This window comes from Saprolegnia diclina, assembly GCF_000281045.1.
Source record: "Saprolegnia diclina VS20 unplaced genomic scaffold supercont1.15, whole genome shotgun sequence".
NCBI lineage: Eukaryota > Oomycota > Saprolegniomycetes > Saprolegniales > Saprolegniaceae > Saprolegnia > Saprolegnia diclina.
Window position 1 is genome coordinate 202851 of NW_008246082.1, and position 24980 is coordinate 227830.

Below are 24980 nucleotides of genomic sequence, written 5' to 3' on the forward strand. Positions count from 1 at the left end.
ACCAAGTGGGGCCTAGGCTTCCAGCGCGCCATGCACCCGCTGCCAAGTCGTGCTCGCTTACGTGGCAGAATGTCCGGATACGATGCGAGCCTTTCTGCTTCAACGTCCGGATGACGCGTAGGATCGAAGGAAGGATTTTGGAAAGCACATCTGGGCGGGCGGTCGAGCGCCATGGACACCGGATATGGCTACGGCAAGGACGAAGATGGCAACGATGTCTTGACCAAGATGCGCGAGGAAGAGTTCCCGCACATGCAAGGTACCCTCGCGTTGCTTGCTGCTGCGGTGCCACCCGCGGAGTAGGCCACGTGTACCTCGAGCACGCCGGCGCGACGATGTTCAGCGCCCACCAGCTACGAGACCACCAGCAACTTCTACTCACCAACCTGTATGGTAACCCACACAGTACATCGGCGCCCTCTGGCAGCGCCGCGGCCGCCGCCGTCGACGATCTCCGCGCGCGCCTTGCTGCCTTCTTCAATACGACGCTCGAGACGTACGACATTGTGTTTACGTCGGGCGCCACGGCCGGTCTCAAGCTCGTCGGCGAAGCCTTCCAGTTTACGAGCCAAAGTGCCTTTGTGTACAGCACCGACTCGCACAACAGCGTGCTTGGCATCCGTGCGTTCGCCCGCGACGCCGGCGCGGCCGTTGTCGCCCTGCCCACAACCGCCCTGGACGCGCTGGTCAATACACCTCGCATGGTCTCGCTTGACACTCTGCGCTATAGGCTGTACCTGCACTCGAGACGAGTTCATTGCCAAGCAGCAAGGACGCCGACGCCGATCCTGTGTGGCACTTGTGCGCGTTTCCGGGCGAGTGCAACTTTAGCGGCGCCAAGCACCCGCTGCACCTCGTGTCAGCGATCCAAGCCAATGGCCTCGACACGCTCGACATGGCGCCGTACACGATTGCAGCCTCGAGTAGCAAGCCCGCACCCCGCGGTCGCTGGCTCGTGCTTCTGGACGCTGCCAAACTCGCTGCGACGGCACCCGTCGACCTGTCAACGGTACGGTGCATCACATCCGTCATGGCTATCATATCTGTGCTGCCTAGCACACGCCGGACTTCATGGTGCTGTCGTTCTACAAGCTTTTCGGGTACCCGACGGGCCTCGGCGCGCTCTTCATCAAGAGAAGCAGCCAGCACGCGCTCTCGAAGCGCTACTTTGGCGGCGGCACGCTGGCCACGTCGTTGGCGTCGTCACTGCTGTCGACGCCGCGGCTCGAAATGCACCGGCAGTTTGCCGACGGCACGCCGTCCTTTCTGAGTCTTCTCGCGTGCCGTTTTGGATTGGCCAAGCTCGAGACATTGGGGATGGCTGCGATTGGTAAGCACGTCAGTGCACTCACCACGTACCTCGTGCGGGCGCTGACGTCGCTGCGTCACGCCAACGGCCGCGCAGTGTGCGTCCTCTATGGCGACCACCACCAACCTGAACGGCATGCCGACCACGGGTCTATTGTCGCGTGCAATTTTCTACGAAATGACGGGTGATCGCTGCATCGGGTCAACCGGGTCTCTGAGCTGTCGGCGTGTAGGAGCGCTGTGGGGTACTCGGAAGTGAACACGCTTGCGTCGTTGCACCAGATTCATCTGCGCACCGGCTGCTTTTGCAACCCGGGCGCGTGCCAGCAGTACTTGGGCTTGTCGGCCAACGCTCTCCAGACACACATTGAGCTCGGTAACCTAATTTGCGCATTGTCATTGTCAGACTATTGCAATAGGACACACGTGCGGTGACGCTATGGACGTCATTGCCGGGCAACCGACGGGCGCCGTCCGTGTCTCTGTCGGGTACATGACCACGCAAGACGACGTTGACGCATTTCTCTCGTTCCTCTCGACGTACATTGTCTCGTCGACCTTACCCGCCATGCTGCATGAGCCACATGCGACCCCGCTTGGCGTGCACGTCGCGGCCATCACGCTCTTCCCGATCAAGTCGTGCGCAGGTCTCTCCGTGTCGTCGTGGCCGCTCGGGCCGCGCGGTCTCCTCTACGACCGAGAATGGGCCATCGTCGACCCCGTCTCGGGCAAGGCGCTTCGGCAAAAGGACGCTGCGCGCCTGACGCAGATTCAGCCCACCATCGACTTGACTACGAACGAGCTTGTGATGCACTGCGGCGCACTCACACCTCTACGACTGCCGCTGACGTATGCGCCGTCGACGCTGCAGGTTCTTCTTGAGATATCGCTTGTTTCTCTTGCGTTCACGATCGATGGTGCGTAGCGTCTCACAGTGTGCGCCACGGCGTGCGACGGCGGCCTCTACGACAGCCTCGTCGCTGCATGGTGCACCAAGGCGCTCGACCGGCCGTGTACGCTAGCGCGCGTCGCACCGACGTCGACAACGGCCGTTGGCTTTGCCAACGAAGCTCCGTACCTGCTGCTGTCGCGCGGCAGCGTCGCGGATATGAATGGCCGCATGAAGACACCGGTCTCGGAGGCTGTCTTCCGCGCCAACATTGTCATTGACGGCTGCCGCCCGTACGAAGAAGACTCGTGGAAGGTCGTGCGAGTGGGTGACACACGCTTCGATGTGCTGGGGCCGTGCAGTCGCTGCAGTATGATCAACATTGATCCGACGACGGGCGCCTTTTCGCCAGCGCCACTTCAGACCCTCGCGAGCTACCGCCGCGAGCGCGCCAAGATCTTTTTTGGTCAGTTTTTGCGGCAGCAGTCGAATGCCACCGTGCTGCTTGCTGTCGGCGACCGTGTACTTGGCGAACCCTAACCCTCCCAGACCAAACGCCAAGGCGGAGCATCTAGTTGGATAATCCCTTGTCCATGCAGTGCAATTGCGTCTAATATCACTGCCATCAACATCCTTGCTCATACTACTGCAGCAGATTGCGGAGAGTGGGCTTAGAGCGCGTGACGTCGAGTACACTCTACCTTATTTACACGTGTGCTCGCTAGCTACTCTGTACTGTACACTGCGCCTATGATATCGTATTACGTCTACACCTACACTACCACTAAACTACTCGACAGATATAAACCTACTTGGTACGAATTTGCCTAGGCGTACGGCCGATGGTGCGACGGCCCCGCGGCCGTCTGCGCCATGAAGTCGAGGACAATGTGGTACAGCCCCGACTCGTCGATGGTCGGGCGGTTCGGCGGCCCTTGGAGGTACTCGACAAAGTGCTTGTGGCACTGCGCTGCGTACGCCGCGTCGTTCATCTTGAGCTGCGAGTAGAGGTCGGCGAAATTTGGAAAGATCTCCATGACCAGACGCATCTCGCCTTCTTCGCCGTCGTCGTCCTCAATGACCTCGAGCATCTCGGTCACGACCTCACCCGCGCAGCGCTCCAAGCCTACGCAACACTTGCAATCAGCGCAACGTTGACGACGAGAGACGCACCGAGAAGACCGTCGCGTTTGATCTTGAGCTGCTCAAAGGCCGCCTTGTCTTGCTTGGCGGCGGCGACGCTACCGAGCTCCAAGCCCGCGGCCTTGGCCTATACCCCCGATACGTCGTTAGATTTCTCGACACGCAAGGTCATGCACCTCGGCGTCAAGCTGCGTAAGCATCGCATCGGGGAACGGAAGCCGCGTCTCGGGCTCGGAAAAGTCGCCAGTCGCGAGGATGTACTGGACGAGGCTCTCAATGTTGTAGACAACGATCGTTCCGTTGGGACGCGCAAAGCGAAACTACGAGAACATGTGAGGAGAGATCGGTGGTTCAATCGTCGAGGTACCGTGTGGGGCCCGAGCTCCGTGAGCATGATCGGGTCGACTGTGTTGAGCCCGCTCGAGGCCTTGGCCGTCTTGGTCGTCTTGCGCCACCAGTACTTGGCCTTGGTCTTCTTGCCCTTCTTCCGCTTCTTCTTCTTGCTCTTGCCGACCGCGGACGCATGCGCGCGCTTGGCGTGCTGCATCTGGCGCTGGAGCGCCTGGTGGAGCTCGAGCTTGGAGAGGTGGCGGAAGTACTTCATGCCCATGACCCGCGCGAGGCCGTGGAGCTCGTCCATCGACGGGCACGATCGCGTCTCCATGCGTCTCGGAGGCTTCAAAAACGGAAATGACCAACCTTTCTTCGGTCGCAGCTCAACCGGTTCTTCGACTCGCGCGACTTGCGCGCTGTGAAAAAGCCTTCAACCTTAAAGATTGGCCGATTCGCTTAGATAAGTACACGCCGTCGGACACGGCGCCTGGCTAATCGCACGCCACCGTAGCCCCGACACTTGCCACGCGAGAGGGCTCGGCGGCGCGACACCCTCAGGCGATCGCTCCCGAAACGAGAACCACATAGCACAACACACTAGCTACAAGACGAGGACGTCAACTGTGAGACCACTGCTTCCAAGCAATGCCGGTGCAGTGAAATGGAGTTGTAAGTGGCAAGATACGCGAGCACAGCATTCCTGAAGGCGCCACCTTATTGTGTATGGTCGACTGTATGCGTTGTTGACAGTGCAATGCGCACGCAGCGAGCAACAAGGCTGGCACAGCCGACGTGTCTTTGCTGCGATGCGGCGTGGACATGGCCACGCAGGTGGCCCAGTATGTGCAGGATGCGTCGTCATTGAAGCACCGCAAAAGGCCTTGCTGTTGGGGTCTGATCGCACTGGCTTCTTCATACTGATCTGCAATGAGGGTGGCGATCCTTGACGTCATCCTGCAGGTAGCAGCTGCATTCTTGGGTGTTTCTAGCCGACGTGGCGGGCTTCGTTACACGACTGCTCTTTTTCCAACGTTTTATGGGAATACCTGTTGAAACCCATGCACCGTGCGTTCTGATTGGTCATCGAGTATGACAGGGGCGACGCCGGGTGCTTGATTGGGATGCTTTCTCCCCTACCCCTGCGGCGACGGCTGATTTTGGCCAATCCAATCGCGCAGAACACGAAGATCGGCATCTGATTGGAGAGAAAGTCCGAATTGAGAACAAGATCCCAACGAGGTTTTCTGTGTGAAACAGGCCGATCTTGCCTAAAATGAGGGCTAACCTCCGAATTGTATGCCGAAATCAGGATTCATGGCGGTCGACAAAAAAATAGAAGCCGTCTTCGAAATCTTTCTATCGAAGAGCGCAAGATGCAATAAAAAGCCAGAATGACTGGCCGTTTGTATGCAACCGGGATGCTGGTCGAAGCTCGCGCTTCGGTTGGGAGCGATCGACGCCGTCGCCTCCGGCCATCGGAGCCAGTCAGCCTCGAACCAAACTTGCGTCCGCCGCGTCATACTGTACGACCGCGGATTTGGAACCGAGACTCTTATTTAACTTTCCTCCATTTGCTGCCGGCGCTCGTGACGTGGCAGCGCTCAGAGCTCAGAGCTGGAGGTCAGAGCTCCGAACACCGGACTTTGTTCTTTGATCTTAGAGCTCATCTTTCGCCGCCGTCGGGCTCTTTGCGTTCGAAACGGGTGCAGTTGGCGGCGCGTCGTCAGTGGCGTCCTCGTCGACATCGTCGACGTCTGGCACACAGTGGATCGTCTGGGAGAGCTCGGCACGGCGCCGGTCTTCCTTGGCAAAGTGCGGGTGGGCGCACACCTACAAATAATCTTAGGGTGCAATAAGATACCCGAACCTACCGCCGGCGCCGCGACCTTGATCATGTAGTTGCACGTCGAGGTTTCCTGGATGCTAATGATGTACGGAGGCTGCGTCTTGAGCGTCGGGCAAAAGAGCAAGAGGCGCGTCATCCTAAAAGCGACGTCATGCGCCTTGTGCAACCAATCAGTGACGGGCGTACCGCGTGCGATCCACGGCGTCGCACGGCGTGCCGCTGTCGTAGATCTCTTCGTACGCCGGCTGCTCCTTGTCGTGCGTCCCGTCCATAAACTCGGAGAGAATGGCCTTGTGGTTGGCCTGGAGGGCATCGTTGGCCGCCGCGCTCCACTGCCTACTCGGCGGCTCAGCGATTTTGGTTTTCAAGCATCGGTCGTACCCGAGCGAGAACTCGGCCGTGATTTCGCCCGTCTGTTCACGATGGAACTGGCTAATCTTGTTGCCAAAGCAAACTTCGTACGTCCACCACCCTACGTTGTGTACTTGAATACGGTCCAATCTATCCAGAGAGTATCCGATGGATAGATAGATACCTTCGGTGCGCTTGATGCACGTGTTGGAGGTCGTGAGTGGCTTGAGAAAGTGGTCGACGCTCAAGTCCAGCGCGCTCTCAGCGTACTTGTCCAAGCAAAACGAGCGTGAGCCCAAGAGAAAAGCGGTGAGTGGCGACGACGGCGTTGGCGCGTGGATGCCCAGAAACGCAAGCGCAGGCGTATCCGAGCACGCGAACTGCACGGCAATGTTTGGCCCAAAGTACTGCGTGTAGAGAAGCGTCTCGGGCGTGAATTGCGCCTACATGGTCGCTGGACGGGGAGTGAGATGAGCTTAAAAAGGTACCTCGGGGGACTTGGGCGACGGCTTGATGCGCGTGTACTCGGCCAGCGGCTTGAGATCCGCATCCGACGTGTAGTCGGCGACCTTGGCGCGCGACGCGGGGTCGGCATGTTGGGTTTCGTCGACGAGGTCTGCCCGATGAATCGACTAGACGCGTGTCATAGCCATCCACCCATCTGCAAGGCGTATCGTACCTTGGAGTGACACACCTCGAAGAGCGTGTGCGATTTCACGTGGGCGTGCGTGAGGCACTTGGGGCGGAGCTTCTCGGCGATCTCGCGACCGATCTCGACGCGCGTCTGCTTGACGTCTGTCGTAGGGTCGTGCTCTTCGCTCGAGACCGTGGGCACATAGCACACATATCGCTTCCCGTTGCTGGCCGTCATGGGCATCGGCTCTCCAGGCAGCGTCGAGACTCCAGGCGCATCGTCGAACGGACTCTTCGTGTTGACTTGGCGAAGCGCTTCGGCCTCGCTTCCGTGGAGGCGGACCACATACGACGAGTCAGCCATGACCATGGACGCATCGTGGGCAGAAGAGGCGGCGGCGAAGATGACAGCGACAAGCCATCGACCGACAATCGCAGGCTTCATGGTGCTCTCAAGTGTTCGAGCCAAATGTCACCTCCGCTTGGAGCACACACATTGGTTCAAAACAAGAATAGTTTTGACCAATCACCGGGACTGCATTAGACACCTCAGATTTGTCAAAAATCAGTGCTTATTTTAACCAATCATCTGTCAGCACAGAGGCATAAGATACGCGTCGTTGAGGCCACGCACCAGATTCAATCTCACGCTAAAGAGCCCATGGTGGATCATTGTGGTACTATGGACTAACGTTAGCGTTTCGATGGCCCATCTTGTCGTGTTGACAATGGCTCGGGCCTTGCACAATATAGGATGGTGGAGCTAGATTGATGTAGGGTACTACTGCTGCGTTTTGACTAGTGGTGCTCCTTGTAGTATATCGAGTGGATGTTCATCGACGGGTGAGTCTCGCGCAGGTGCGTCTTTTCCGGAATCGTCGGCGGGTAGTGCTCCACGCGGCCACCATTGATGACGTTATAGGGTCGTCCAGCCTGACCTTCGTTGCGCAGGTGCTGGGCCCTACGCCCGAGCCATGTTCCCTTCGATGAAACACGAAGACGAATGACGCACCGCTCGGGATACCACACGGGTGGCGTCTCGTTAAAGAGCCTGCCATACGTATCCAACTGCGACCCTGGAAACTTGATGCGTTCTTGGCAGACTTTTGTCACGTGCGCGGGCTTGACCGAGTCGTCTTGCGTCAAGTACGAGTAGCCGAGCTTGGGTATTGACGTGGTTTTGCTACACGCAGCGCCGTCGATACAAACTCATTACTGTGGCAGGTACCAGCGCAAATTGGTCTCGCGCGCATTGCGCTGCCGCTGTTCATGCTGCTGCTGGCGGTCGAGAAGACTCGCCGATGCGCCGTAGATTTGCGTGTCTGTCCCATCGTGATCCTGTCTCAATGCGTCGTCAACCTCGCTAGCGTACCGGGATTGGACGGTCCATCGAGGCCCATGACACCTCCGGGGTACTGGTGTCGCCTACGAGCCTAGCTTACAGACAATTCTTCTTCAAAGAGCTCGTACATGAGCTGCACGAGGCGGCGCTCTTTCATGCCTGCGCGCTTCTGCAGCGCCGCTGCCTTCTCGGACGCGGTCGTAAACTGCTGGCGTTCGCGGCGCTGAGCGGGCGTCATGATACCTTCTTGCAGCGTCGCCGAGGCCACGTGGTTGTAGCCTAAAGTCGCGGCTGCCACCGTTGCATTATTTTGCACCGACTCGGGGCGCAAGACGACCAAATTCTAGCATCCATCATCGCTTTCACTTCGAGTACAAATCGTCATTTTTGTACTTTGCCAGCCTGGGCTGCGCCGGCGCGCGCGACAATGTTTTCTTCCAGAGATCTACCAAATTGAGAGTCAACACACTCTTGCTTGGACTAGACTGTACTACCGAATGTGCAATCTCGGGTCGAACGCGGGTTTCGTGCCAAGCACCGTCGTGTGGATGCTGTCGTTCTCCAAGACGATCACCTTCCCACGCGTGTCCAGCCTAGAGAAAATGCTTGAGAATGAGTAGCAAGAGTTGATGCGTACCGCGCAAACGGTGTCACGTTGCAGTTCTCGCCATTCCACGAGCGCTGGACGAGGCCCGTGTGCGTTGCCGGCCGGTTCTACGCGCAGCTCGATGAAGCGTCTCTTAACCGCTACCGTACGCGGCTCTCTTCGTTGAACGTTGACGGCGAGTCCAAGAACCGGTTGAGCCGCGTTGGGTCCGTCGCCTTGGCCTTCGTCGGTCGCATCGCTTGCTAGTTGTGTGTCCTATTTCTGTCCCGCGTTCTCATTGGCGCGATTCGACCAATCAGACGCCTCGATTTTGATGGACAACCATCCGGAAACATACGTGGCACGCTGACGTGTCAGGATGCGCGTCCGAGCATTTCTGATGCCAAGACAACACATCTTCGAATGAAAATTGCATTTGATTGAGAAGTGGAATGCACCATGACGGCTCTTTTTTTCTTCTACTGGATCGAGCAACCGCTTGTCGACTCGTCGTGCTTGGCCTGCCGAGCAGCCTCTTGGGCTGCCATCATCGCCGCGTGCTCTTGCGCGCGGGCGTTCCGGTACATGCGTTCTTCGTACTCGCGTTGCGCGCGATACTGCTGCTCCATCACGGCATTGTACACATCGCGCTGACGGGCTTGTTCTCGAAGCGCAAGCTCGCGAGCACGGGCATCTTCCCATGCATGCAAGCGGGCTCGGTACGCACGCTCTTCTTCGACCCGGGCTGCGCGGGCCACTGCATCGGCTTGCACGTTGGCGCGGTGGGCCGCCGCAGCTTCAGCCATCATGATCTCGTACTGGACGCACACGTCATCGTCGCTGTCATAGTCGTCGTCGTCGTCATTGTCGTCGGCATTACTGTCATAGTCGCTGTCATTGGCGTGCTCGGCCTTGACCATGGCCGTCGCACGCATGGGCGGCGCGCCCGCAACCGCACCGAGACGGACGCAGTGCTCCAAGAAGGGGGCCCACGTCTGGCTTGTTTCCAGGATGTTGGGGTTGCCGACAACGATGAGGAGGGCTTTCGCCCGCGTGATCGCGACGTTGAAGCGCTTGGGGTGCGACACGAACCCGAGGCGAAACTTGGCGTCGTCAGCAAAAAACTCGGTCGAGCTGCGCACGGTCGAGACGAGGATGACGCGGCGCTCGCCGCCTTGAAACTGCTCGACAGACCCGACTTGGACACCATCGAGCTTGTGCTTTTGGAGCGCCATCTGGATCTTCTGGCGCTGCTTGGCGTACGGCGTAATGACGCCAATCTCATCGAGGCGCAGGCCAGGATACGATTTCAGCGATTGAATGTACGTCAGCACAGCGTGGAGCTCAAACAAGTTGTACCACGACGGCGAGTCGGCGTCTTGCATCTCGGCGCCCGTGATGCCGTGGAAGAGGATCGGCGCCGCCGCGTTCGGGAGGCTCGGCCACGCCAGCATGTTGTGCGATGCGCTCTTTGGTGCGTGCGGCGTGAGCTCGCCGTCGTAAAAGAGCGCGTTGGGGACCGTCAGAATGGCTTCGTGGGACCGATAATTGCGCAGCAGCTTGGTCTTGTGGGACGTCGCGTACAACTCACGCTGCATGAGCCGCTCCATGAGCGACATGCTAAGGCCATGCTTGGCGGCCACGTCCGACTTGATGACGGGCCCGAGCTGCATCGGGTCCCCCGCAAGAACCACGGCAGTCCCCGTCAGCGCCAGCGGACCCAGCACCGTGATAACCTCGGGCTCGGACGCCTGCGCCGCCTCGTCGATCGCAATGAGGCTAAAATATCCGCGGGTGACACCGAGGTTGTAGAGCTTGGCGCCCGACCCGATTGTCGAGACAATGACAGAGACCGCCTTGACATCGCTCAGCGTCACAGGCGTAAACCCGCCTTCGCCGTTGGTCTTGGTAAAGGGAAGTACGGCATCTGGCGTGCCTTTGACGCGGCGGCTAAAGGCCATCGCACGCAACAGCTTGGCGGGCGTCAGCTGCGGCGCAAGGCGCTCGACGACATTGTCGGCCGCCGCGTTCGAAGGTGCGCACACGAGGATCTTGGCGTCCGGCTTGGCTCGGAGCAGCTGCACAATCGTCTCGACGAGCGTCACAGTTTTACCCGTGCCGGGCGGCCCAAATAGCAAGTAGGGCGCCTTGACCTTGGCCGACGAGACGACGTGATCGAGAACATCGTCGACGACCTTGCGCTGCTCGGGGTTGATCGGGCGCGTTGGCTGGAGCGATCGCTGGGATCGAACGGCGTTTGGCACTGCTGGCGACGGGAAAAGCAGCATTTCGTGCATCGCCAGCGAGATATTAGCGAGGCCTTGGTGCATCTCGCGCATCGGCGTCCGCGACATGATGAAGCGCACGTTAAAGGCCGCGCCCGCTTGGTACGCGCTTCGAAACGACGTTGGCGTCGCAATGTAAATCGCATCGAGACGCACGTCACTCACGGTGCCCTGGAACGTCTTGGCGCCGCGCGAGAGCCACACTTTGTCGCCCGTCATGAGCGACGGTCGGCCTTCGGCGAGACCAGGCACAGCGAGCTCGTAGAGATCCGGTGTCTTGAACTTGAGGCGCGCACCGTCCATGTCAAACTCGGCCTGCTGCCGGAGGTGCTCGAGCTCTTCGTGGTACAGCAGGTGCCGCAGTCGCACTTGGTAGTTGACGAGACTCAACGGGCCGTCAAAATCCACAGCCGGCAGCGGTGATGGGACCGGATACGACGCCAACGGCACATTGCGTTTGGATTTTGTGCTCTTGGCCGAGTGCTTGTCACCACCGTTCGGCGGTACGAAGTGGAGATTGGCGCGCTGCTTGCGTCGTTGGCGCTTGACGGGGGCGGCCGCGATCGCAGCACGTGTCTCTGCGTCCATACTCGCATCGATGGCGTTGACGCCTTCGACGACACGGCCAATGAAAACGACGGTGCCTTGACGCGTCACAAACTCAAACGCGAGGATCGTCTTGTATTGGCCGGGCACTTTAGGCGAAAAGTGGCATGGAATGCTGAGCTCTGTGTTGGGTGCAAAGACAATATTGGTGCCGATTTTCGGGCCAAACTTGAAGGGCGTACTACCCTTGGACGTCGCGACTTGGAAGACCCGGCGCAGCGTGATCGACTCGGTTGCGCGGTTCGTTACCTTGTAAAACTGAGTCGCTGACGTCTTGGTCTCGACAACATTACGAAAGGCACCGTCGTCCGTGATCTCGACGCCATACTTGTCGGCGGTAAACTTGGCGCCGTAGAGCTTGAAGAGCTTGGCCGGCGACGGGTCGTCGGCGGGTGAGGCCGCCTGATTGCCGACAAAGAAATCGCCGTCGGTGCAGCGAATCGGGGGCGTCGCCGACGCGCCGTGGGCCTTGACAAAGCCGGACGCGTTGCCGCCGTTCGCGAATATGACCGCGCTGATACCCGGGTACTCCTTGTAGAGGACCCCAAGGTGCGACCCCGGGATGCGACCGCCGTTCTCAGCAATAAAACCACCGAGGATCTTGAGCACCGATGCGACGGTCAGCGGCTTGGTGCCGTCTTCGACCCACGCAACGTCACCGTCGACTAGAATGGGCGGGGACGCCTGTGGCCCGTGCTTTCGGAGGAACGTTGAAATCGACGGCTTGAAGACGCCCTTGTCGTTCGGGTGCTTGGTGTAGTAGTCACCCATCTTGGTGAGTGGCAACTTTCCGCCGAGACTCACAATGTACTTGCCGAGACGTCGCATCGCGTCGTGGGCACCTTGGGGTACAGCACCGAGCTGCGCCCGAGCGAGCGACTTTGAGAGCACGTCGTTGTACATATCGGTGGTCATGAGGCTCTTCATGCGGGCGTAGGCAGCCGGAAGATGCTTGACGTCCTGCGCAGCGTAGTCGAGGCGCTGGGCTTCGATCGGGCGGCGGTCCCAGAGACCAAAACCGTGCTGCACCGAGTCTTTCTGTGTGTTGATCGCGCCGGCGTACTGGTGTAAAATCTTGTTGAGGCCCATGAGCGTGTTGGGACTGCTCGTCAGCACTTGATGCGCGACTTGCGTGTCAAAGAGGTTGGTCAAACGGAGGTTAAACTGCCCCGCGAGACCCATGTAGTCGTGACGCGCATCGTGCAAGACAGCAAGCTTGGACGTGAGCACGGCGACGATCTCGGGCTCGCGCAAGATGGCCGGGCACGTGTAGACGTCGAGAATGTAGACGCAGTCCGACCGGCACGAGACCTGGAGCAGCGACATCTTACCAGTGGCCTCCAAGTCACCTTCGAGGTCCATGAAGAGCACGTCCAACTGCTTGAGGACCGCGAAGGCTTGTTTGGCGCCTTGCACAGTCGTAATGTACTTGTATGGAGCTGGTGGTACCGCAGCCGCTGGCGGAGTGGTTGTCGGCGGCGGCGACACTGCTTGTCGGGTCCATGTGATGTCGAGCAGCTTCTTGCCCCCAACGATTGCGAGCTGGAATTGGTCCAGACACCCGTGTATCTCAATGAATTCGGTGCACGAAGCAATCTTCGTCGTCGTCCACATAAAACCGTACGCACGGTGAGCCTGACGGAAGACACCCAAGAAGCACCCGATGTCTGTTGTGGCGCGGTTCAGCGACGCCTCGCCGAGTGCTTTGATGGCTTCAGACGTCGCAGCAAATTGAATCGCATGCGCGGCCACGGCGAGTGGGTAGGCTGCAGACGCCCCATGAGCTGCAATGAAGGCTTCGACGCCACCGGCGGCTGTGACAGTGACCTTGTGCTTTTTGCGCGGCTTGGTCGACGAGTAGAACGCCTCGATGTTTGCCACGCGCACGTAGCCGTGGTGCGCTCGTACGTAGTCGCACAGAGCATCCACACATGCCTTGGCGGCCATGCTCGCACAATGGTCAGGCAAGTGCAAAGTGGCGACATCCAATCCAGCGTCCAATCGGAACAGCAACGTACCGTACTACAGAGTACATTAAATGACTATGATTTGTATTGAATAGCGTACGAACGAATAGCGTACGTGTACATCGTACAATAAGTGACGCAGCCATTTGATTCGTCGTCATTGACGTTTCCCCAACCCCGTTCGTGTAGACTGGTCGGCCAACGGCTCCCTAGCTGCAGACTGGAAATGCTTGCAAGAAGAGAACAGCAAGGCGGTACTCTCGCAGGTTCCTGGTCTAGCTGACCTTTCGCTACCAATTTGATACGACGGGATCACTAATATCAACTTCAACGATCCAACCGATCATCGCCATACAAAGATACCACTATTTCCAAGAGACACCCTGCAACTTGCAAGCGAGCGAGAGTACCATGCGAATACCACGCTCGCGCCGGCTACCATAGATATATGAACGTGTTTCGCGTTATCTTCATAATTACACAAAGACTTCGCATACGTAGAGACTAGCAATCTCCTTCTTCTTCATTGGGTCGCCGGTCCGTGGCTGCGCAGGCGGCGGGCGCCGGCTACCATATATCTGGGGGATGTTAACACAGTGATTTGTGTCTCGTGCCCTCCCTCTGGGACACCACGACGGGCCATGAGCGCATTTGTAGAGCTTCTCGTGGCCATTCACCGCAGCATATTTCACAATTTAAAAAGAACCTTTTCGAGGCCCAATTCAAAGCCAACATCGCATCAGATATCGAGTGAAGCATCGTAATGTGCACAAGCAAGATTTTCGTTTGCGCACTATGGACTAATCGTATAAAGTCTCACAGTGTGTGACAGCAACCGAAGTCCGCCACGTCATTGGCGACAAATTCTCTGCGTACTGCACCGCACGACCTCCCTCTTGACTACAGTACAGTGTTCGCGCATTAATATTTTCTGCATCGAGTTCGCACTTGGCAATTGAGTCGCTCGGGCGTCCGGTCGACTGGCCGTCGAAAATGTCCAAACCTTAACGCACGTTGCCATCGTGACCAACCTTGCGCTATAGCACACTTGTTTTGAAAGCGTCGAGCATGCATCATCCTGCAGCAAAGAGGCGCCGAGGGGCGTCTCCTTTGCGCCGCGCACCTTGTGGATGGTCGCGTCATCCCAAGACGTTCGCGAGAGTTATGCATTTTCAGAGGTATTTCAGCCACGTCAACATGAGGACCATTTTAGATTCGGTCATGTGGAAGCCCGTGTTCTTCGGCATCGTCGCCATCCTCGCGACGCCGCTGCTCGTGCTCTGGGGCGCCGCCGGCTGGGTCCTGACGCGCCCACCACTTGTAGCAGCAACAACGTCCGTCGCGGCCGTGCTCGCGCTGGCCATCGCCGCCTACGTCGACAACGCAACCATGCTCTTTGACGTTCCCGCCGTCCTCGCGGTCGCCCTGGGTCTCTTGATGACGTTGCCAAAGAAGACGCTGTACAACTGGTCGCTTCTGATTGCCTTTCTGTCGTTTGCCATCGCGCGCCGCGTGTGCCTGCCGACGCCATCGACGTCGCTCGCCGGTACGCAACCTTGCCATGCGTTTTGCTCATATACCACATTATAGACTGGATCACAGTGCTGGGCTGCGTGGGCCTTCTCTGGAGCTATACTGCAACGCGGAAGCTATGGGTCTCGGCCAACCTCGAGACGCTCACGACGATCGAAGACCGCCTGTACAATGCGCACATCATGGCCGAGTATAAAATGCTGAAAATCGGCGGCCTTGGCACCGTCCACGTCCCGTACTGCGGCGAGAAGCGCGACGAAAGCCGGTTGCCGCCGCTCAACCTCGTCTTGGTGCATGGCTACGCCGCCGGCAACGCGTTTTGGGCCACGGTACTTGACGTCTCTTACTCGCTCGTCCATCTGATGCCCGTGTGTAGAATTTGCAAACGTTGGCCAAGCACTACAACGTCGTACGTTTAGTAGTCTCTCGTCCTGGGTGTCCATAACGTTCGTTCCATGGTCTGCAGTATGCGGTGGAGTGGCTGGGCATTGGCCGGTCGGACCGCCCCGACCCCAAGTTTGCATCGGTACCCACTTCAAATCCCGCAGGCGCAATACTTATTTGAATGTTTTTGGCTAGTATGACGAAGCCGATGCCTTCTTTGTCGATGCGATCGAGCGCTGGCGCAAGGAGATCCAGGTACCGTTCACAAAATTTGTCAATTTTCCGCTCACATTGTCGCAAATTAGCTCGACCACTTTGTGTTGGCGGGCCATTCGATGGGCGTACGATCTTTGCCTACGGTCTCGTCGTCTGAAATACCTATTAGGGTATTTTTGTGACGCACTACGCTGTCAAGTACCCGGAGCGTGTCGAGGTACACGCTTCGAACCTGTTTCAGCACGCCACTTATACTCTTTATCGAATGTAGCAACTCATCTTGATCTCGCCGGCGGGCGTCGGGTATCCCCCAAAAGATGCGTCCGAGCCGCGCTCGTTCTTCTTCCGCATCGTACGCATGGGCTGGCGCGCCGAGATCACACCTATGGTACAAAACCCTCTCGTTTTGAGGATGAAATTCACCAAGGAGTAGGCCATTGTGCGCTATCTCGGTCCGTTTGGCCACAAGCTCGTGAGCTGGATCTTGCAGCGCCGCATGAGCTGGCTGCCCGACACGAGTGTGCTCAAGAGCGGGATCCTCGACCCTGCGCTCATTGCCGACTACATGTACCACAACTGGGCCCTGAAAAAGTCGGGCGACGTGGCCATGAACACGCATCTTTTGCCGGTACGACTTGAGAGTACTTGGCTACCGCTTGCAGTCGCCGACAAATGTCTGGCATTGTAGGGCGCCTTTGGCAAGCGGGCACTTCGAGACGCCTTGCTCCCGGGGCAAATCAAGATGCCCGTGACCTTTCTGTGCGTACCAAGATGGATCTGTCAATGGCGCTCAAAAATGAACTAGGTATGGCGGAGGGTCGGACTGGATGGACTTTAACCACGGCCAAGACGTTGTCGACCGACTCAAGAGTACGCAGTACGCGTCACTGCGCAAGGTACCCCTCGCCGGCCACCAAGTGTTTATGGACAACGCCGCTGCGTTTAATTCGATGCTCATCGACGCCATCACCGATGGCCTCGAGCTGCGTTCGTTCCGCACCGAGTGATCGTACTAACGTACAACAAAGTAATAAGTTGAATGCATTTTGCCTCTTGGTATATCGTCTAGTTGCACCATCTACATCACTTTTCCCTAGTAGACGCAGTGGCAACCACTGCGGTCAGCATCGATGAAGAGACCACGCGTGCAAGGGCCAGAGCCAAGAGTGCGGCCGCGTACGTTCGACGACGCCGGGCACGTGCACTGCGCGATGCGTTCTGACTTCAACCGCGCGCTCGCAGGGTTTTACTAGGGCTCGAAGCCCGACTGTAGGCGACGACCACATTTTCGCCTCTCAATTTATTAGTCGCAGAAGTAATAGCGATACGTTCGCACGTACTAGCAGCGCGAGATTGGGCCGCAAACTAGACTCTGAATACCAAGCGTCCACGCACGTTCGGAGGGCAGAAGCCTATTGTCCAAGACAGCCTCGCGCTCGAGAGGAAGAGAGGTCGTCATGTGTGCTGCTGTACAACTTGCATGACCGGTGGACAGGACTACAACGGCGATGACGTGTTAGGCGTATTCAGCGTCTCGATACTGCATTGTTCAATGACTAGAGTCCAGGATATCATCGATGCTTTGCAATGCCAGGTTTGGATCCGCGCAGTCCTGAGAGCGATCCACGTCATGATTCTTTTTAGCCAATCAGATGCCAAGGATATTTTGTCCGCGAAAATCATTTCACAATTCGCGCTGAAGAGAAGGCAAGAACCAGCAGCACCCGATGAGCCCCGCGACCGAAGACGAGAGGAACCTCCCGGAGACGCTCCGCGTAGCCATCGAGGCCTCCATGCGCCTCCGAGCAACCGACGAAGATGCGCTCAACCTCGCGGTAGAGCTGTTCAACAAGCACGCGACCGCGCTGGGCTTGAAGGACTGGATCATGGACGAGAGCAAGCTCATAGACTCGGCGACGCTCCTCCAGCGCCTCACCGTGCTCAGAAGATGCTGACGCAGACGATCTGCGAGGAGTCGGCCGTGGACGATGCACCATCGCATGACCAGGTGGTTCCCCGTGCAAGCGGCGGCGCTGCCCTTTTTGGCCACTGCGTTGGGCTCCATAGCTCGTCTAAGGGCTTCGAGGCAACCATGTTGGAGCCACGAACGTGCTGTATGCTCGGGTCATGGACAATGCTGCGTGGCGAGCGCGGACCCTCGGCGGCCAGCTCGTGCAGGCCATGACAGGGCACGCGCAAAAGCTCGCCAAGATCTGCAGCGACGCGTTTGACGCGGTGCTGCAAACGATTATAGAGTGACCGTAACCGTGACTGCTCGCGCACATCGTAACCTTTACGCGTTGCCTGAACTGGATGGATAGTTCAAGATTCCGCGTGTGCTCGACCTTGGGCGCAACAAACTGCTTCCGCTTTGTGGTAAGTGGAATTCTACCGAATATGTAACCACATATCTGGGACATATCCAGTCCCAACGCTTTGTATCTACGCAAGATCCCTGAGGATCGTACCCTTTCGTGGTGCCCCAACCGTCACGTTCATTTTCCAACTAGCGCATTTGGAAACGCTGCTCAGTCAGCAGCCACTGGCGAGGAGACAACAACCATGAGCGTAGGCGACGACTCGATGGTTGGTATCATCGCGTCTGCGATTAGAGCCTCGGTCCCGAGCTATACAAATCGGCTTCGAGCGGACACGCGGCACGCGTGGCCTTCCTCATACAACAAGGTGCCAACGTCAACTGGAAAACGGGGGTAATGCAGATGGGTGTGTGGATGTTGGTGTAGCAATGTCTAGGACGGAACGACACCCCTCTACATTGCGGCGAGGTGGGGCCAAGAAGACGTCGTCAGCCTTCTTCTGCAAGCTGGTGCCGACCCCCACGTTACTTGCGTGCGTTGCAACTTGGTGTTGAGACGTCATTCCAAACAATCTATGTGGCTAGTACGACGAGACACCGTACGCGGTTGCGCATGCCAACAACTACTTTAGCACAGCTCAAGTTCTCAAGTGGGCCATGCACCGTGAACCCGCCCCCGCCGAGGTGGCTGCCGCACAACAGAACAGCAGCAACTGCGCGCGAAAGGTACGTCTTTGCGGTCGTGACTGCGTCGACAATAGTGGTTAGGAAAGCCTCGGGGGTTGCCTGTACAAAGCAGCACAGCTTGGCGATGTGGGCCGAGTGCGAGAGCTGCTCGGCCAGAGCGCCGATGTCGAATGGCGCCACTCGGTAACCGCCGGTGCAACGACGACGACTGACGACCGCATGCTCTAGGGCGGGTTCACGCCGCTCTCCGCCGCCGCTTTCAACGGCCACGATGACGTTGTGGGCCTCCTACTAGATGCCCACGCAAACGCCGACGACGTCTCCAGTGTGAGTCCACACAACAACGTATTAGGAGCAGTATACCACACAGTGATCGCCAAGTAGAATGGCGTCACACCGCTCATTGTCGCAGCGCTTGAGGGTCACGTCATGGTCGTGCGGCTCCTCCTCGGCGCTACTGCCAAAGTCAACTGGAGAGACAATGTACGACCTGAAGACTTCACCGCGATGACGTCATCATCGCAATTCACTAAAACTGCGACCTAGGACGGCGATACAGCGCTGCACGTTGCGTCGCGGACCGGACGTGCTAACGCCGTGCAGCTGCTCCTGGGCGCAGGCGCCGACGTCAACCTGAAAAACAGTGTACAACCCGAAGTCGTTATCATTGCTAAATCTATTACCCAGATCGGCAATACGGCGCTGCACGAAGCGTCCCGAGAGGGTCATGCTACCGCCGTGCAGCTGCTCCTGAGTGCAGGCGCCAAAGTCAACTGGCTATACAATGTACGACCCGAAAACGTTATCACGATGACTACATCGTCGCAAATCGCTCAAGCAACGACTTAGGACGGCAATACAGCGCTGCACATAGCGTCGAGCCGAGGCCATGCTGACGTCGTGGAGCTGCTCTTGCACGCAGGCGTCGACGTCCACCTGAAAAACATTGTACGACCCGAAAACGCTATCACGAAGACGACGTCATCGCTTAAACTACGACCCAGATCGGCAATACGGCGCTGCACGAAGCGTCTCGAAAGGGCCATGCCCCCGCCGTGAAGCTGCTCCTGGGGTCAGGTGCCAAAGTCAACTGCAGCAACAGTGTACGACCCAAAGACTTTATCACGGTGACGTCACCATCGCATATCGCTAAACCTACGACCTAGGACGGCAACACGGCACTGTACCTTGCGAGGAAGGCAGGACATGTTGACGCCTCGAATGTGCTCCTAGGCACTGAGCCGCGTCTAGAAAAGGCAGTCCGCAGCGACAAGGTCGGACAGGTCGAGAGCGTGCTGCGTACCTACAGCATTACCGTGGACGAGCGACTGCGGGGAGTCGACTTTGCGAGTCCTTGGGACGGCGTCTCACTCGTGGCGCACCCGGCGTTGCAGCAAGAGCTCACGTCCAAGCTCCAGTGTGTGTCTTCCCGAGCCTCGCCGTTCGCGGGCATCAACCTGCTTCGCACCTTGCAGCTCTCGAAGCCGATTCCCGAGCTCGACTTGTTGTACGCGCTCGAGCTGCTTCACTTGCCCGGCGACGATGCAGCCGCCGTGACGAGCCACATTGAGAGCTACTTGCGCCACTTGGTGCTCACGGGCAACGCCGCCCACCCGATTCTGCTGCTCGCCTTGGGTCGCTGGCTAAAGGACTTTGCTTTTGTGAAGGCGTTTGCGACCAAGTACCCGACCGCGACAGACGCATGGCTGCTTCCCACCGAGAAACAACACCTTGCGCCGGCGCAAGCCGAGTCACCATCGCCGCACACGGACCCGTGCATTCGGCAGCTCTGGGCGACGTTACCCGGGAAGCCACCAGCGGCCGTGCCAGCCATGGACGCCCTCTTAGATCTCGTGGGCATCCCAAAAGTCAAGCGATTTGCCATTGGGCTCTTCCAAACCGCAGCGGCGCTCGCGCAGATGACGCCCGAGACGCGGCAGAAGAACCCGATTTCCTTAAACTACTGCTTTGTGGGCAACGCGGGCACGGGCAAGACCACGGTGGCGCGCCACTTTGCGACGCTGCTCCACGCCTCAAAGCTGCGCTCCAAGGATGTCTTTGTTGAGACAGATGCGCGGCAGCTCAAGGACGCCGGTGCACCAGCATTCGACAAGCTCGTGCAGAGTGCTTTGGACGGCGTCCTCTTCATCGACGAGGCGTATGATCTTGACCCGGTGGGCGACCTCCGCGGCAAACCGATCGTGGCCGCACTCCTCACCGCGGCCGAGAACCTCCGGGATCGCATCACGATCATCCTCGCGGGCTACGAGACGGACTTGCAGACCAAGCTGTTTGACTTCAACGCTGGTCTCAAAAGTCGTTTTCAGTTTGTGACGTTCGAGGACTTTGATGTGACGGAGCTGGCCGAGGTCTGCCGCCAGCAGGTCGCTGCCCGCGGCTGGACGGCTCCAAAAGCGCTAGCGACGCTCGTCGCCAAGAAACTCATCATCGGCGCCAACACCAAGGGTTTCGGTAACGCGCGGTCGGTGCGGCAGGAGGTAGAGGCCGCCACGCAGCGGGCCATGGCGCGACCCACGTTTCGCGGCCAGTCGCTGGTGCTGTGTCTGGAAGACGTTTTGGCCGAGCACGTGTCGGGAAACCCCAAGCTGCAACGCTACATGGCCGAGCTGGAGGCCAAGATTGGCTGGGCCGCTGTCAAGAAGAGCGTCAAGGAGCTGCTCGCGCTCTGCGCCAAGAACCAAGAGCGCACGCTCACGGGCAAGGCGCCGCTGCCCGTGCGCCTCCACCGCCTCTTCCTCGGCAACCCCGGCACGGGCAAGACGACGTGCGCGGCGCTCTACGGACGCATACTCAAGGAGCTGCGCCTCCTCTCGGGCGGCGACGTTCTGCTCAAGACGGCGAGTGATCTCATGGGCGACCACGTCGGCGACGCGCAAAAGCGGACACTTGCAACGCTCGAGCAAGCCAAAGGCAAGGTGCTCGTCATCGACGAGGCTTATGTGCTCAACGAGGGGAGCTACGGCAAGGAGGTCCTCAACGTCCTCGTCGAGAAGGTGCAGAGCACAGGCCGCGAAGACATTGCCGTGCTCCTCCTTGGGTACGAGGCGCAAATGCTGACCATGCTCCGGGAGCAAAACCCGGGGTTGGCCCGCCGATTCCCGCGTGAAGCCGCCTTTGTTTTCGAAGACTACTCAGCCTTGGAGCTGCTCCAGCTCCTCGAGTACACGTGCAAGCAAGAAGACGTCACGTGTTCGTCCATGGCGATGGAGGCCGCGCTCAACGTGCTCGAGAAGCAGAAGACGTTAGCCAACTTTGGCAACGCCGGCGCCGTCAATACACTGGTGCACCGCGCAATGGCCAAGGCATCGCTGCGCCCTGGCACCTGCATCGTTCTCGGACCCGACGATTTCACCGAGGTAAAAAAAGCAGTCTCAACCGACCCATTTGCAGCCCTCGACGGTCTCTTTGGCATGACAACCGTCAAGAAGGCGCTATTGAGTTTGCGCAACGCGATGCTCGTGGCACGCGCCGACGGCGATGCGCTGCCAACCCTTGGCCACTTTGTCTTTCGAGGGTCCCCTGGCACGGGCAAAACCACGGTCGCGCGGGCGCTGGCGACCATCTTGTTCCAGCTGGACTTGCTCACAGTGGAGAGTGTCGTGGAAACGACGGGACTCGAACTCATGGGCAACTTTGTCGGCCAGACCAAGACCGTCGTCCAGGAAAAACTCTCGGCGGCCAACGGCGGCATCCTTTTCATCGACGAAGCGTACGCGCTCGCGGATGGTCCGTATGGTCGGGACGCCGTCGCGACACTTGTCGCGGCCATGACCGATCCAACGTACAAGAGCCTCGTGATGGTTGTCGCCGGGTATCCGCGCGAGATGGACGCCATGCTCAACACAAATGGAGGGCTCAAATCCCGCTTCACTCGCTTCTTTGACTTTCCCGACTGGTCGCCGGAAGACTGCGTCGTATTTGTCAAGACGACGATGGACAAAAGCAACTTTGTAGCGGACGAGAGCGTCCACGAGGCGCTCGCCACCTACTTTGGCGTGCTGCGCCAGCTCCCAGGCTGGGGCAACGGCCGCGACGTCCAGAGCGTCTGGAAAGCCGTCCTCGGGGCCCGCGCCGACCGCATCGCAGGGCTCCCGGCGCAGCTGCCAAAGATCATCCTCGAGGCCGACGTGGACATTGCGTGCGATGAGATCGTGCGCGCCCGATCCGCCCCCGTCACACCGCTGGCCGCAAAGGTGACGAGCATGTTTGTCGAGGAGGTGGCTACGGCCGTGGCCCCTGCTGTGGCGTCGCGCGCCCCCGAGCGCACGAAGAAAGGCAACGTCGAGGCCAGTCACACTCGTGAGAAGGCCGCGATGAAGACGTGCCAGCGCGATGCCGGCGTCTCGGACGCGGACTGGGCCGAGCTTGAGGCGGCCAAGGAGGCCCACGAAGCCCATCTGGCACAGTGGCATCGCGAGCTCGACGCTCAAGCGCTGGCCAAGAAGCTCCAGGAAGAAGCCGAACTTCGAGAGCGCATTCGCAGTCTCTGCAAGTGCCCGATGGGATACGAGTGGATCCAGCTCTCAGGAGGCTGGCGCTGCAGCGGTGGCAGTCACTTTGTCACGGACGCAGAACTCAACGCCAAGTTCACCGCATAAGCCGTACATTGTTGAAGTCCACCGCAAGTCGGACTTTAGTCTAGTCAGAGCTCAGCTAGCGTAGGTTACATACAACAAGGTAATGTATTTCAAGTGCGAGGGATTTGGATGGAGCAGGACGCAGTTAACGGCAGTCTCCCCTAGGATTCCCAGCCTTTCTCAAGGTACCGAGGCTCATCGAAGTTCTATTGGCAAGCGCATCGCCTGGAGCTCAATCGAACCAAGTCAATACATGATGATCAGCCCTCCATCAGGCGCACGAGTCTCTCATTTGAATTCGCGACAATGCGGCAGTCGAGTCAATCACGTTGTGGCAACAGAAGCACCGTTAACGAGGCAAACGCTCGAGCTGTGTTTCAATGTCTTCGAGGTCGTGGGCGTACGAGCACGAAATTCTGGTGCACTTGCGCCTGTTGTGGTTTCGCGCAAGCTCGGGCTGGCTGTTGGCAATGACGTACTCGCGCAGCGGAAGCAACTTGGTCACGCGCGGCAAGGCCCAACCAGGAAAGATCGTCTCAAATTCTCGGTACGATCGGTAGGATCCATCACCATTCGGAATCGCGATGAAGTTTGTTCTCGACCACGCCAGTTGCGCAACTCGATGCACAAAGCTCCTTCCGGGACACATCGTTCGTCGACAAGTTTCTCGCAGATCGATCGACGCCTCGCGCAAGGCCAATCCACCGCTCGCCACGCAAGTGCCAAAGCGTTTGCATGCCGTCATCTACGACAGTGGGATCTTTACCCCCGACGAACGTCGACTCTTGACCAGCGAGTCCGGGGTAAAGATATGGTTGCTATGGATGACGGCATGCCAAAGCTTCAACATTTGCATGGCGAGCGGCGGCTTGGCCTTGCGCGCCTTGTCCAAAATCTCGTCAAAAGAAAAGCCGCCATTTTCTTCTGTGGACCGCACGATGGCCACTGGCAAGGCGCCATGCTCGGGCGAGGGAGCCGGTTGTACCACCGGCTACATGTTGGCAACGCCTAGCGGCGACGCGACTACTGGCGATACCGGTACGACTAGACAGGATGTTGGATGTTGTGAAAGTGGATGTTGTGAAAGTAGATGTTGAGAAAGTAGACAGGATGTTGGATGTTGTGAAAGTGGATGTTGTGAAAGTGGATGTTGTGAAAGTAGAGAACAGGATGTTGGATGTTGCGAAAGTACTTGATCTACATGTAGTCGAGTACCTACTAGTAGGCTCCCAGAACCTGAGCTGTGCGAGTGGGTTTGTCATTTAAGTAGAGAGGATTTAGACAGGATGTTGAGAAAGTAGACGGGATGTTGGAATTTGTGAAGGTGGATGTTGTGAAAGTGGATGTTGTGAAAGTGGATGTTATGAAAGTAGATGTTGAGAAAGTAGAGAGGATCTAGACAGGATGCTGAGAAAGTAGACAGGATGTTGGATGTTGTGAAAGTAGCGCAGAGGCGTCGATGTCAACCTGACGTCAAATCAAGTCGAGCGGACGACGTGCCTTGAAATCCTTGGCCATCGTTCCGTGTGCGCTTGTGGACTGTATACCACTTCACGCGCCCTGGATCAAGAGCGCGGGGTCGAAGGGATGCCATACAAAGCAATCAAACGTCCAGCTTCCGAGGTGAGATCTGTGGTAGGTGAGTAGGTAAGAAGCAATGTACTACTAACAGCAACATCATAATGGATGTAAATACGTTTCTTGCTTATCAAATCAACACCTCGACGCCGCAGTCGTAGCAGAACTGGACGAGCGTTAGCTGGTCGTGGTCCATGGCCCACGCAGCAAGCGCGCGCAAAAACTACGCACCGCATCAGGATCATCATCCTTCCCTACAACGTACTGTGGTCTGGTGCGCAGGGTGCAACCCGACAGCGAGTACGAGGCGCAAGGCTTCGAGCACAAAGCCGTTGAGCACCAGCACCGAGAGCGCCGCCAGTGGACCACCATCGTTGA

The 24980-nt window shown here is 58.2% G+C and overlaps 8 protein-coding genes across 9 annotated transcripts; 3 read left to right on the top strand and 5 right to left on the bottom strand.

Moving 5' to 3' along the window:
• The first annotated feature begins 90 nt into the window (after window positions 1-90).
• SDRG_05655 (hypothetical protein) lies at window positions 91-2840 on the top strand. The gene is made up of 7 exons (XM_008611382.1): window positions 91-259; window positions 304-686; window positions 731-1009; window positions 1057-1493; window positions 1542-1684; window positions 1728-2179; window positions 2234-2840. Exons 1-7 carry the CDS (start codon window positions 172-174, stop codon window positions 2735-2737), a joined length of 2286 nt encoding a protein of 761 aa, XP_008609604.1. The 5' UTR covers window positions 91-171; the 3' UTR covers window positions 2738-2840.
• Window positions 2841-2862: 22 nt separating this feature from the next.
• Window positions 2863-4405, bottom strand: SDRG_05656 (hypothetical protein). Its single transcript, XM_008611383.1, has 4 exons — window positions 3708-4405; window positions 3517-3660; window positions 3371-3467; window positions 2863-3323 (listed from the first exon to the last, which is right to left on the bottom strand). Exons 1-4 carry the CDS (start codon window positions 4002-4004, stop codon window positions 3025-3027), a joined length of 837 nt encoding a protein of 278 aa, XP_008609605.1. The 5' UTR covers window positions 4005-4405; the 3' UTR covers window positions 2863-3024.
• Window positions 4406-5179: 774 nt separating this feature from the next.
• Window positions 5180-6985, bottom strand: SDRG_05657 (hypothetical protein). The gene is made up of 7 exons (XM_008611384.1): window positions 6550-6985; window positions 6359-6502; window positions 6055-6313; window positions 5901-5991; window positions 5706-5855; window positions 5545-5656; window positions 5180-5503 (listed from the first exon to the last, which is right to left on the bottom strand). Exons 1-7 carry the CDS (start codon window positions 6946-6948, stop codon window positions 5330-5332), a joined length of 1329 nt encoding a protein of 442 aa, XP_008609606.1. The 5' UTR covers window positions 6949-6985; the 3' UTR covers window positions 5180-5329.
• Window positions 6986-7243: 258 nt separating this feature from the next.
• On the bottom strand, window positions 7244-8701 carry SDRG_05658 (hypothetical protein). The gene is made up of 9 exons (XM_008611385.1): window positions 8602-8701; window positions 8483-8559; window positions 8340-8438; window positions 8239-8290; window positions 7974-8188; window positions 7876-7928; window positions 7732-7825; window positions 7516-7686; window positions 7244-7464 (listed from the first exon to the last, which is right to left on the bottom strand). Exons 1-9 carry the CDS (start codon window positions 8686-8688, stop codon window positions 7302-7304), a joined length of 1011 nt encoding a protein of 336 aa, XP_008609607.1. The 5' UTR covers window positions 8689-8701; the 3' UTR covers window positions 7244-7301.
• A 146-nt stretch (window positions 8702-8847) lies between these two features.
• Window positions 8848-13294, bottom strand: SDRG_05659 (hypothetical protein). Its single transcript, XM_008611386.1, has one exon. It carries the CDS (start codon window positions 13267-13269, stop codon window positions 8911-8913), a length of 4359 nt encoding a protein of 1452 aa, XP_008609608.1. The 5' UTR covers window positions 13270-13294; the 3' UTR covers window positions 8848-8910.
• Window positions 13295-14510: 1216 nt separating this feature from the next.
• On the top strand, window positions 14511-16486 carry SDRG_05660 (hypothetical protein; the record flags this gene model as incomplete). Its single annotated transcript, XM_008611387.1, has 11 exons — window positions 14511-14835; window positions 14880-15151; window positions 15199-15231; window positions 15289-15348; window positions 15402-15461; window positions 15512-15547; window positions 15592-15639; window positions 15694-15810; window positions 15856-16050; window positions 16111-16181; window positions 16228-16486. The coding sequence occupies 11 exons, from the start codon at window positions 14511-14513 to the stop codon at window positions 16427-16429; spliced, it is 1419 nt and encodes a 472-aa protein (XP_008609609.1). The 3' UTR covers window positions 16430-16486.
• A 636-nt stretch (window positions 16487-17122) lies between these two features.
• Window positions 17123-23160, top strand: SDRG_05661. Of its 2 annotated transcripts, none has more exons than XM_008611389.1 (10): window positions 17123-17359; window positions 18325-18465; window positions 18508-18609; window positions 18655-18753; window positions 18811-18909; window positions 18973-19071; window positions 19114-19212; window positions 19276-19374; window positions 19431-19529; window positions 19593-23045. In XM_008611389.1, exons 1-10 carry the CDS (start codon window positions 17150-17152, stop codon window positions 23043-23045), a joined length of 4500 nt encoding a protein of 1499 aa, XP_008609611.1. In that variant the 5' UTR covers window positions 17123-17149. The 2 variants fall into 2 exon arrangements, with proteins under 2 accessions (XP_008609611.1, XP_008609610.1); XM_008611388.1 differs by lacking the exons at window positions 17123-17359; window positions 19114-19212; window positions 19276-19374 and adding exons at window positions 17913-17990; window positions 18035-18133; window positions 18177-18272 and having other exon boundaries at window positions 19593-23160.
• Window positions 23161-24068: 908 nt separating this feature from the next.
• Window positions 24069-24798, bottom strand: SDRG_05662 (hypothetical protein; the record flags this gene model as incomplete). Its single annotated transcript, XM_008611390.1, has 2 exons — window positions 24069-24221; window positions 24745-24798. The coding sequence occupies 2 exons, from the start codon at window positions 24796-24798 to the stop codon at window positions 24069-24071; spliced, it is 207 nt and encodes a 68-aa protein (XP_008609612.1).
• Window positions 24799-24980: the final 182 nt, after the last annotated feature.